The sequence below is a fragment of the Rhea pennata genome, chromosome 1 (assembly GCF_028389875.1).
Source record: "Rhea pennata isolate bPtePen1 chromosome 1, bPtePen1.pri, whole genome shotgun sequence".
Classification (NCBI taxonomy): Eukaryota; Metazoa; Chordata; class Aves; order Rheiformes; family Rheidae; genus Rhea; species Rhea pennata.
In genome coordinates, this window is record NC_084663.1 from 174,848,665 (window position 1) to 174,861,352 (window position 12,688).

Genomic DNA, 12,688 nt, shown 5'->3' on the forward strand with positions numbered 1-12,688 from the left:
AAATTTATCTGATTTTTTTTCCTATTAAAACAAATAAACCAGAATATTACGAAAAGAGAACAGACATCATCAATTTTACTGGAAAATATTTTACTTTGTGAGCTTTGTCGAATAAGTTCATTTAGATTTGGATTTATGTAGTGTTTATAGCACTCTGGTTGTCATGGATTCAGTAACTTTGGTATCAGTTTTGATACATAGATGAAGTTTACTGCACTCCAGTCTCTATGACAGGGAGGTTAAAACCCCTTTGGGACTACCTCACCCTTAAATCCATATGATATAAAAATCACATAGAACTTCTGGCATGTAAGAGCTGACATCAAAACAAAAGAACTAGTATTAACTGAATTCTTCATATATGATACTACCTGGTCTAATTGAAAGAGTTTATTGATTTTTGTTTCCTTACCTTTACTATTTATTATAATCTAAAAAGTGAGCTAGAGTTTTTACTGACAGGTAAGGAGACAAGTTTCAGGGCCTGATTTTTAAAATATGTATGTAAGCCTGTGACTTTGTGAATGATTCTTGTATACTTTTGAAACTTAGGGCTCAAGTGATACCTAATGGTGAAAGTAAACATCTCTGCATTGCTTAGAACTTTTGTCAGTTTGGCTTCTTAGGAAACAAAATAAGAGAAAACAGATTGCAGGGTTTGATGTATAGCAGGATTTGATGTATAGCAGGATTTGAGCACAGCTAAAGGAGGCAACAAACAGGTGCAGCAGCTTGTGCAGCATCTTGCAGAAAAGGTGGCCAGATCTCTGCTTGGGCAGAATCTGTGAGCTGTGCATTGGTGGTGATGTGCTATGGGGCACAGTCCCCAGCAGCCACTGGAGCAGCTACACATCAGGGACCTTTACTCAACCGAAGCTCCCAAGGAAAGAGGCAGCTCTGCAGCTCTGCAATTGCAGGGGTGCCTGGGGCCCCTTGCTGGGGCTGGGGCTGAGGTTTGGGGAGATGGGCTCTTTGCCTGTAGAAAGTATGCACTGTTGGAAGGTCTGTTGCTCAGTAAGGAACTGCAGGAGGTCACCAGACTGTGCAACATCAGGTCCCTGTTGCTTGAAGACCTGGACCCCAGCAATAATGAGGGAAGATTGTGTTTATTGAGTTGGGAAATGGAGTCTCTCATGAGGAGGAAGAGGAAAGCCTGTGACTTCTGGCATCAGTCCCTATGAAGAACAAGAATGTAGTTTGGAATAGTCAGCATGGATTTATGAAGGAGAAATGCGTGAACAAGCTGATAGCCTTCTATGACACAATGACTAGCTTGGTGAATGAGGGGAGAGAGGTTGATGTTGTTTATCTTTAGTAAGGCTTTTGGTGCTGTATCCCATAACATCCTCATAGATAAACTGTTGAATTACAGGCTAGATAAGTAGACAGTGGGTGGATTGAAAACAGACTGAACTACCCGCTCAAAAATTGTGATCAGCAGCACAGAGTTTATATGGAGGCTAGTCACTGGTGGTGTGCCCTACAGGTTGATACTGGGGCTATTGTATTTAAAATCTTCATTGGTGACCTGGATCGTGTGACAGAGTGCACCGTCAGCCATTTTGCAGATTTGTAAAAACTAGGAAGAGTATCTGGTACCCCAGGTGGCTGTATTACCCTTCAGAAGGGCTTTGACAGGCTGGACAAATGGACTGACAAGAATCTCATGAGGTTCAACAGGGAAATACCAAGTTCTGCACCTATGGAGGAATAACCCTATGCACAAGTACAAGCTGGGGGCTGACTGTCTGGAAAGTAGCTTGGCAGAGAATAGTCTGGGAGTCCTGTCGAACACCAAGTTAGCCACAGGCCGGTAATGTGCACTTGTGTCAAAGAAGACCAACAGCATCCTGGGCTGAATTAGGAAGAGCATTGCAGCAAGTTGAGGGAGGTGATCTTCCCTCTCTACTCAGCCCTGATGAGTCTGCATCTGGAGTGTTGTGTCCAGTTCTGGGCTCTCTACTACAAGAGAGACGTGGAGTTACTGGAGCAAAAGACCACTGAGGTGATTAATGGATTGGAGAATCCTTCGTACGAGGAGAGCCTGAGAGAGCTGGGGTTGTTCAGCCTGAGGAAGAGGAGGCTCAGCGGGGGATCTTATCAATGTGTATAAATATCTAATGTGAGGCATAAAGAATACAGAGCCAGACACTTCTTAGTGATCTCCAGTGAAATACAAATAGAAATATTAGAAATTTCATTTAAACATAAGATTCCTTTTTTCCTGTGGTCAAACACTGGAATAGGTTGCCCAGAGAGACTGTGGAGTTTCTGTCCTTGGAGATATTCAAAACCTGACCTGGTGTGAGCAAGCTGCTTTAACTAACCCTCCTTTGATCATAGGGGTTGGACTAGAAGACTTCAAGGTCTCTCTTCCCACCTCAACCATTCTGTGAGAGATCCACTGCAAGGTGATCTGGGAATCTACAGCTGCAACAGAACAGTGGGAACAGGAGTCTACCCCTTAGAACATCTTGTTTCCCAGATTTCACTCAGGCTTTTATTAAGAAAGGTGATGCAAAATCAGATGACAGTGAAGCACAGTGTGTTGCCAAATGATTTTTTTTTTGTCTATTTTAACATTGTATTTAAATGTCTTCAGCCATTATTTGATGAAAGCAATTGGTTAACACATGTTATAAATTATCAGGGGTTGTGGCTCATGCTTATCAGCCACAATCAAATAACTATTCTATTAATGAGAACACTGTTGAATCTACAGTCAGCTCTTGATGATGCAATGAACCAATTTGTTTTCTTAAATGAACATCATCATTTATATCAGGATTTCCATTTCTGCATTGCTTCATTTCATTGCTATGTTTTTCTTTCCAGCAGTTCCATACTTAGATTCAAAAGACTTGTTTCATTGGCTGTCTTCAAAATTTATCTATCTATAATTTACTTCTATGCATATTTTCAACAAAATATTAAACATAAAATGAAAATTATATGTCTAACAACATCTATGAAGCTGACTTTGCAAAATTATGGTCATATTTCATTATTTTAAATCAAAATTGCTTAACCAATTTAAACAAAAAATTAGACGTTAATATTTTCAAAACTACATTTTCACTCTCTCAGAATGACATTTTGAGTCTTTTCAAGTCATGTGTCAACATCCAAAAATGGAAAGGGAAAAATCCCTTAGCTCTTATGGATGAGAGAAAGATGGCGGAAAAAAGGTGAAATAGAAATGGAGGAGCTGAAGTCAGAAACAAAATAGGCAGAGATATTTAGAAAGAAAATACAGATTTTTCCTGCAACATTTAATGGTCTACTTTTCATTTTCAGCACATTGTTTTAACTTTTTGATTTTTAATTACTAATCTTTATAAGATTAGATTTTTAATCTTAAAAATTTACATAAATTATTCTTAATATTTCAATATGAGTTTTTAATTAAAAATAAGTGGAAAGTGGATGCAGAAAACAATCCACTGCTGTATATAGGGAAAAAAAAAAAGCTAGTCTAATTTTTCCAGCGATCCTTTAAAATTTAACTTCCTAATTGGGAGATTTTTACTTTTTTAACCAGAAGGCTGAATACATTAAGAGATTGCAGATAGTATCGCTTATACTTTCACCCTCATGCCAGGCAGGCAATGCTGGTCTCTTCCTGGACATTTCTCCTATTCAGAGAAATCATCAGCAAAACAGAATTAGCATCATCAATATCACTCTCAGACAGGGTGAAAGCCAAGGAGAACATTGAATGCTCAATACCATTCACAATCCTCTGAGTAAATAGTAATTGAAGAAATTAATGATTTCTCTCAGCATGGCTTAGTAAGAATAGAAATTTTTGTATCTTTGTAAGTCCAGCCTCCCATGTCTTTCCTTTCCAAGATGTGTGTGATTAATGTTCTCATTCTATTTTTAATAATTGTAACAGAAAATGTACTGGATAGCCCAAGTACATAGGAAAAGAAGAAAAAAGTGATATTTCTATAAAAATCAATTACTGATTGGAAAGAATTGTTCTGCTACTATAGGCATTTGATTTTGCCTTGGACCTGATCTCTTTGGTTGTCTTTTCTCTCACATAGACAGATGAGTCCCAGATACGTATACAGTGATTGATTTACTTCTAAAGACAAATACACACCACTGTATGTTGTTATTAACAAATACTGAATATAATTTTAATAGTGAGGAGGGAATGAAAGCTTTTAATTGGCATTGCATCACAGGAATAAGAGCCTGCCAACTTCATTGATTTGACTTGATTAAAAAAATCATCGAGTTCTTTGACAAAATTTTATCTGTGATTGAAGCCATGCATTATACAAATGTTTCATAAGGCAAATTATTGGTTGTAAAGACATGAAGACATAAATTAGTCAAAACCAACTTTTCTTAAAATACTCAGTTCTGATTGTATAACTTATAATTATACATATATATACCTATCTCATTAGTAATGATAATGCTTATACATTCAACAGACTCTGCAACATCTCTGCAGTAGCAAAACCTAGCAATATTTTAAATGGGATTATTTGCAGTTTGTATCATCAAAGAGAACTATTGTCTCTTTTACAGATTCTGGCAATTCACAAAAATGTATCTAAAAAACAAATTCTTACGGAAAATAAAATAATTTTAGCTCTTCCAGAACACTGCAATGTCTAATCAAGTTTACTTAATAATTTTACCAAATTCACCAATATTACAAGTTTTTGTTTTGTTTTGATTTTGATTTTGATTTTATTTTTTTGACTCACACAAAGATATGTGGAATTTAAGTTTAATTTCCTTCTTTGAAAGCATTAGAATTTTGCTGTTAGTAACTAAGTTCATTACCTGGAAGGTGGGAGGGATGTCTTGGTTTAACAGACTGACCTAGTCAGAAAAGTCAGGAAACTGCACTGAAAATATGGTTTCCACCATTTCAGAGTAGCCATGAGGCTCTGGGATAGATCTCCTGAGATCCTCCAGAAGGAGTTGTTTTTATTGTAAGTTGGATTAACACAAAGTAGAGTAGAGAACAGATGAGAGGAAGGAAGGACACAGATATTTGTGATAACTGAATGCTAGATCCCATTCCTTAACTGTTTATAATTTCATACAAGACTGAAAAATGCAAGTAAGAGGAAGAGCACCCTTCCCAGACTGGTAAGTGAGGCTTTCCACTGAGAGCTAAGAGCCCTTATCTCATTGGCAAAATAATCTTATTATTAATGTTATGTTTGGTCTTGTGCTTTGTATTATTGAACTTCTTATTAATCTATTATTCTGATATTTAGTTCACCCAGTTGTGCCTTTTTTTTTTTTTCTGCTTTCTCAGTCCAAAGAGCTTGAAATAATGTGGTATCACAGAGAAAAGTGTTTTACGGTGTGGTATTGAGGATAGCTGCTGCAAGTTCTGTCATGTGATATGGAGTCTGAGAACGCAGAACCTACCAGGATCATTTCTGAAGCACTGAGGAAAACAAATCTGGCATAGTCACACTTACGTACACTAGAGAATTGTTTCTGGAGCAGGCCGTTGTTAGAATAGCATCCAGCATTCATTATCGACTCTCTGGAAAGAAGTAGGGAGGTCTGGGAAGTCAAGAACCGGGAGTGAACTGGTTAGTTAAGTTATTTGACAGGGTGGACAGACCGTATCCTGAAAAGATCTTTATCTTTGCAGTCAGTATCTGACTTTCTGTTCTCCCTACACCTACATACTTCTACTATGCAATCTGTGTTAAGCAGTGGATGGAGAATGAGTGGAAGATAAAGAGAATTATTAATTTATCATCCCACTGTAGCGGGAAGGAGAGTGTGTGCATGAAGAGTAGAAGAGACAAATTTACTGTTAAACAAGAAGGAAAAAAAAAGCTTTATGCAATTAGGTTCCCTTCAGAGGTCTAGTTGTTTCCCCCAACAGAGATGCCTGCACAAAGCGTTTCACTCTCTATGTCATGATGTATTAAACTGTGTGCGAAATCTTACATTTTTGTCTTTTCAACCTGTCATCAGCAGGCCTCCTGCAATTATCGGTTTGACAGGCTCAACCCTCAGCATTGTTAATTTGGGAGGAGAAGACAGATTCCAGTCAGAACAAATAGTGAAAGAGAAATATTCCCCATGGCATGACAGAGTCTCTACCAAAGTCAGAGAGGCCATGATGTTCATAGCCAAATTTAACAGAGTCATAGATTTTATGGCCTGAAGCTACAGCTGTGATCTTATAGACTGACTTTCTGCCAGAGAAAGAGAGAATTTCACCCAGTTGTCTCTGCCTTGAGGACATGCCTTCTCACTGAGTTTGAACATGTCTTTCTAAAAAGTATCAGTATACATATGAAAATTTCAAGTAACACTGGAACTATCAGCATAATTACAATAATTCCTTGCCATCATGTATTAAAAAAATTGAACTTTATCCTTCACCTGAATTTGTCAAGTTACTATTTCCAGTCATTGCACCTTGTTATTTCTCTGTCAGTTAGGTTTTTAATCATAAAATCTTCTCTTTATGCAGATACTTATACACTGTGATCAGATTACCTCTTAGAAAATACACATATATATAGATAGATAAACTTTACATCTCTCATGGAATTTCCAGCAGGTTTTTCAACTTGTAAATAATTCCCTTTTAGTTCTTTCAGCACTTTCCCCATATTGTTTACACTATCTACATGCACAATATCTGCCTCCACTAGTTTTTATGGATATACCATTAGAGTAAGCTGCTACCAGCTGTGAGTAAAAGTTTTTCAATCTGTTCCACTTCACATTTATGCATCTCAAATATCTATAGATATCAAAACAAAAATTAAAAAAGGAGAAAAAAAATTTAAAATAATTTTAATAATAGATAAATTATACTTCCATGGAGTGCAGGATTTTTTTCTATTGTTATTATTTTTATTATTAGTAGTAGTAAACTGCACTTTGAGCATTAATGTAATATGTTTACTTAGTCCAAAAAGGTGGTATTCCTACACAGTTAATACAGTCATAACTGTGCCAGCATGGAATTCTGTATTGAGGAATCTGTTCAATATTTTAAAACACAGTGGGCTGGAACTGGACCAGCTCTTAGGGAGTAACTGTACAGATATCAGTGTATTTGGTACCCTGCGGGGGGAGAGAGTCAACTACAGCAATTTTGCAAGCGCTGTAATTCAGCAGCACAGGAGATATTACTTTTGTACAGAAGCCCTTCTAACTCTGTACTAAGTATGGAAAGAGCAATTTTCCTATCTTTGTGCCAGTGGATTTTGCTATTATAGAAGCAATGAAAACTTGGAAAAACAAAGAAATAAGCAACTTCTTATTGCATTGCTTAAAGCTCTATAAGCAAAATAAACTTTCAGATTTCTTCTTTGGTGTAGATATAACTGTATTCACACCTTTTGGTAGAGGAGTATGACATAACTCTCACACAAACCCATCAATTTTATTTTGACAGATTTCTAACTGCAGTGTTGGCCTGTGTAAGAGTAGCGTCTGTGGAGATGGAATTGAACATTGTTGTTGCAAAATGTGTAGAAGTTATTCTGTTAGATCAGACAAGTTCAGAGGATAATATGATGAACTTCAGAAAACAGTTGAGTTGATAACATAATAGCAAGTGGTAAATGCAAAATCAAAGGTATTAGGGAAGAAATATGCTGTACTTGCATATTAGGGGATTCTACATTCATTGGATAAACTCTGTAAATTTCTCATTGTAGAGAAGTCAGTAAAGAATGTCTTAAGTATAAAGTTTGGTTAAAGAATGCAATGGGAAATGTGGAGAGAAAATCCATTACAATCAAACTTATCAAGGTTCATTGTCATCTCAGAAAAAAAAAAAAAAGAAATAAAGAAAGAATTCAAAGGGATGCACAAGGAACAGTATTGTGATTAAGAGGAAAGAACAGATTTTCTACAAAAAATGGCGATTGAAATAATTAGGACGGCTTAACTTACAACAGAGAAAAATGAAAGGAATAAAACTCAAATATGAAAAGACATGATAAAAGAATATTAAATAATGAATGAGCTACAAAGTTTAATTTGAGGACAGCCCTTCTTCTTCTGTCCTAATAAAAGAGCAAAGGAGATATTAAGTGAGTAAAACGTGGAACTTTCAAAACTGATGAGAGAAGTTTCGTCATGAATCACATATGCTGTGAAAATTACTGTGATGATACAACTCCTTCTATATGTAAAGGTGTATGTGTATGTGTGTGTGTGTGCACGTGTGTGTATCTAGACATAAATTATAAATGCACATATGCATGTAGAAACATTCCCACACCTAAACTTTCTTTGAACATAATTTATTTTATCCCAGCAAAACTGGGAATTTCTATTCTTTTGTGAAGAATATATAAACAAACAGCTAAAGCATATGATAATGTTATAACAAATACTAAAAAGTATTTTTTGGAAGATGTAAGTCTCATTCTTCACGATTCAGAAATATATATAGATATTAAATATTAAAGAAACAAAATGCAGTTTATCCCATGCTTTTCAATGGATTCACTGAAATGTCTCCTCATACATTTGGTATTGGTTGCTTTCTGAGATGAGATATTGAGCCAGACAGACCATGACAACAATTTAATATTTACTTTAATATGCTGAAAAAAATAGAGCTGAAATATGGTTGAATAAAGAGTGTTTATGAGGAAGACTCTCTGGACCAGAAAAAAAAAAAATGAGGATGAATTCACAGAAGATCCTACAGAAAAAAAATTCAGGTCAGACTTTATAAGTAGGAAAATTTCAGTTAACAGTTTTAAAACTGTTTCTTAGGTTAAAAAAAAATCAAATTGCAGAAATAAGATTACTTCAAACACTAAGATGGAACATATTCAAACTCTGTTTTTTAAAGTCGAATTAGTGTTTGAATGAGTGACATTTCTTAAACAGAACAAAACACAGTTCTATCCAGAAAGTGAAATCTTCACATTTTTTTCTTAACTTAAAAGTAGACCCTTTTTTACGAAAAAATATACTCATTCTCTGGAACTTTAATGGTGTTATTTTTTTCTGACTTTATGGTAAGTTCAGAGCATTTGAAATGGAATAGAAAAAAAATACATTAATTTATGAAATAGGATTGGGTATAGTCTGAAATTTCCAAAATGCTACTCGTTTGAGATCATGGATTCATAGAGTGGAAACCCTGAGCTCGCTGTGTGGTATCAGATTGTGTTTAGCTATATCTTATCTTCCAGAGCCTTCAACTCTTAAATGAAGATATTGTGAAATAGAGAATTCATCAATTCCTTTGATGAGAGTAAAACCCCTCATAGTTAAAAAATTGCCTCTTATTTAAATTTGTCCTACTTTGGCTTCCCAGCTTTGGATTCTATTTTGCCTTTCTTCACTAGATAAAAGATCCTTATATATCCAACATTTTTTTTTCTGTAACAGTACTCATTCTCTATAGTTGCCACATTTCATTTCTTTTCTTGATAAGGTAAATTGATGAAGCAGCTTAAGCTTCTCACTATAAGTCACTTCCCACAGCCTTTGAATATGTTTTTGACTCTGGGCCAGTCCACTAAGCTTCATGTGGGACGCATTGTGTATTTTCTTATACTTTACTATATATATACCTAAACTGCTATATAATTATTTCTAATTCTATTATTATTATTTTATTATTATTATATTATTTTATTATTATCAAATTGACAAAAATGCTGAAAGCATTAGGCTTTCCATTCGCTATGGAACCCCAGTAAAAAAAAAATCATTCAATGAAATTCTCCTTAGGCTGACAACAAGTTGAGAACTGTCAGATATCCAGTCCATAAATAATTTATCATGGGCTTTACAGATATTCTATGGAGCTAATTTATGATCAGAATGTTATGAGATATCAAGTCAAACACTTTACAGAAATCTAAATCTATCACATACTTGACAAGTCATTTTATGAAGCAAACAATCTTATCAAATAATGAAAATAGGTTTGTTTGACAAGATCTATTTTTCAAAAAGCCATGTTGATTGGCATTAATTTTATTCCCATCTTTTAATTCTTCATTAATCAAATTCAAATTGGGGTTTCCATTTTTACATTAAAAATGAAAGTTTATTTGTTAGCTGTGTTATAGAAAACTTTAAAAAAAATACTGGAAAAAACAGACTTTTATCTTCTCTCACTCTCTCCTCCGTTTTAGGAGTTACAGTGCTTGAAGGGCCTATTTATGCAGTGGGAGGCCATGATGGTTGGAGCTATTTGAATACAGTTGAGAGGTGGGACCCTCAAAGTCAGCAGTGGACATTTGTGGCAAGTATGTCAATTGCCAGAAGCACTGTTGGAGTAGCAGCATTAAATGGCAAGTGAGTAGGGTATTCTTATACAGTCAAAACATATTTCTTAGAAGGATGAATAATTGTGACAGGAAATAACTTCTATTATATTGCAATAGAGAGTGGGTTTTTTTTTTTTTAATAAAGGTAGACATAGTTGGACATACCCTCCTATATCTCCTAGCTCTCCCATTTATCTAAAATAAATAATTTATGTATTTGTTCTATATTGCTTAAGTTAAATATTTATATTAAATTCTTAAGAAGAAATATGAGTGTGTATAATATAAACTAAGGAGATACAGGGGAATATTTTCAGCGTTCTTCTGGACAAATTGCTAGCTGACTCACCAGATTTTTTTATGTGGTATGTGCTAGCCCTAGTTAACCAGCTGAGTTTCTCAACCTAACATAGTCATGTATCCACTGAAGAGGTTTGTGATATATGCAATTTCACTTTAAAAAAAATTATTATAGATTATATGGCACTTATTAAAATACAGTTTACAGTAATGCACTATTACATGTTACTTGTTGCTCAACATTTTTTAAGTTTCTTGCTTTTACCTATGTGACTAAAAAGAATGGTGTGTGAACTGCAATAACTTAGGGGTGGGGGTGGTATTCATGACACGTAATATACTTTTTTGTAGACATCTGCAACAGAGCCCTAAGCTTCTCTAATGGTCAATGGAAGAAATATATACTTTTAAGGTGTCATTTGTCTGACCTTTTTTGAGACATTTACATTAGAACATCATGAATTGTGCTCTGTAAGTGCCTATTTTTCTTCTCTAACAATAGAGGAAGCCTGGGTTCTCTTTCTTGGATTCTGACACTGCTGAAGTCTTAAGTGGGGAAGATGAATCCCACCTTAGGGAAATAAACATGAACAAGGGGCAATGAATAAAGAATTACTTAATTGAACAGTATGCATGCAATTCTTAGTCTGGAAATCATTTATTCAAACTATCTGGTAAATATAAAGAGCTGATGGAATAAGAGAGAAATGAGTGGATAAGAAAGTTATTTTAGTATCAGAAGATAAATAAAAAGATCATTATTTGCTCAGTTTTGACCCCTTTAATCATTTTTTTTTTAATTGGCCGGCATTGTAGCTTTTGCTAGGGGGTTTGGCAAGAAATTCTGTGTTGATATGTGCATTTTAATAGTGCTTGGGAATTCTAGGAACAATGGAGGAAGATAATTTCTGGAATATTATTTTCTTCAAATTTTTTTTGCTGCTGAAAAGTAAAGAAGAAAGAATGAGAAACAATTATAGATGTGGGATGGAATTAGAGAGTAGAAGTTGAGGAAAGAAAAGATTGGTAACGGTTAGGATGAAATGTATGTAACAGAAAAAGGACATGTTAAGGTAATCAGGATTCATGGCAGACTATGCTACTGCATAATTCAACAGTCCACTAAATTGTGGCTCTCCGGTCTCTTCTGGCTGCAAATTAGTCAGTTTTGAATATACAGTTGTATAAACTCATAAAAATCCATTAGGCTAGTTTGTGCCTATCACATCTACGATAAGCGCCTGAGATAGGTAGGCTGAATTGTTTTCTAGAATTGCCAGTCTCTTTCTGCTGATTATATGAGTTAATGACCATGAAAGTCAAACAAGGGTCTTGACTTAATAGCCCACAAGCTACAGGACCCATAAGATATCTTGAATCTTTTCATAGGAGCAGTTAGAGACTTGATGGAATACTCCAAATGACTAAAGCTAGGCTGATGTACTTCATCATTATGACAGTATGCAGTTTTTTTTTTTTTTTTTTTCCTTTTTTCATATTTGAATCACAAAATAATTACAGTTTGGGGGTTTTAAAAATGTTTAAAAGTCAGAATGGTGCTGAAATGTTTGAGAATAGATCAAATGGACAAATCTGCTTTAATAGCCCTGTTACTCTATAAGAATATGCTTTCAGTAGTGTACGTGTCCAGGTAATCAAGTAGAAAAGATCTAGTGAAATAGCACTGCAAATATAGATCTAAGACTGTAAAAAGCTGCATTTGTTTATACACATGTAGTGAGTGTGTATGTTTCTTTAGCGCAACTGAGCGTGTATTTAATGCTTCCTAGTTACTAAATGCTGACTTGAATATGTGTATGCCTTAGGATGTAAAACTCCAGCAAATGGAAAGAGGTATCATCTATGTCTTGAGAAGCTGGTATGGAAACCTTCCATAAATTGAAAGGCATGAGCCCCACGGCAGCAAATAGCAAATGTACTACTGATTTCAATGGGACAAGAATTTTGTCTGAATAACACAGTCTTCAAAAAAGGTCCCATATGCCAAAACTGAAACTTGAAAACCCATATAATTTCAGTTAGCTAATATTATTTTTGAAGTGAGAAAGCTTGAAACTGTTCTATGTACATATCTTCCACATTGCTTTAGGTACTTCACACAA

The 12,688-nt window shown here is 35.0% G+C and overlaps 1 protein-coding gene across 2 annotated transcripts in view; it reads left to right on the forward strand.

Annotated features, from left to right (window-relative positions):
* KLHL1 (kelch like family member 1) overlaps nucleotides 1-12,688 on the forward strand; it is a 243,290-nt gene that overhangs the window by 200,370 nt on the left and 30,232 nt on the right. For both annotated transcript variants that reach the window (XM_062576137.1, XM_062576148.1), the window contains one exon: nucleotides 10,131-10,293. In XM_062576137.1, coding sequence (XP_062432121.1) covers nucleotides 10,131-10,293 — 163 coding nt within the window. The remainder of the gene's footprint in view (nucleotides 1-10,130; nucleotides 10,294-12,688) is intronic.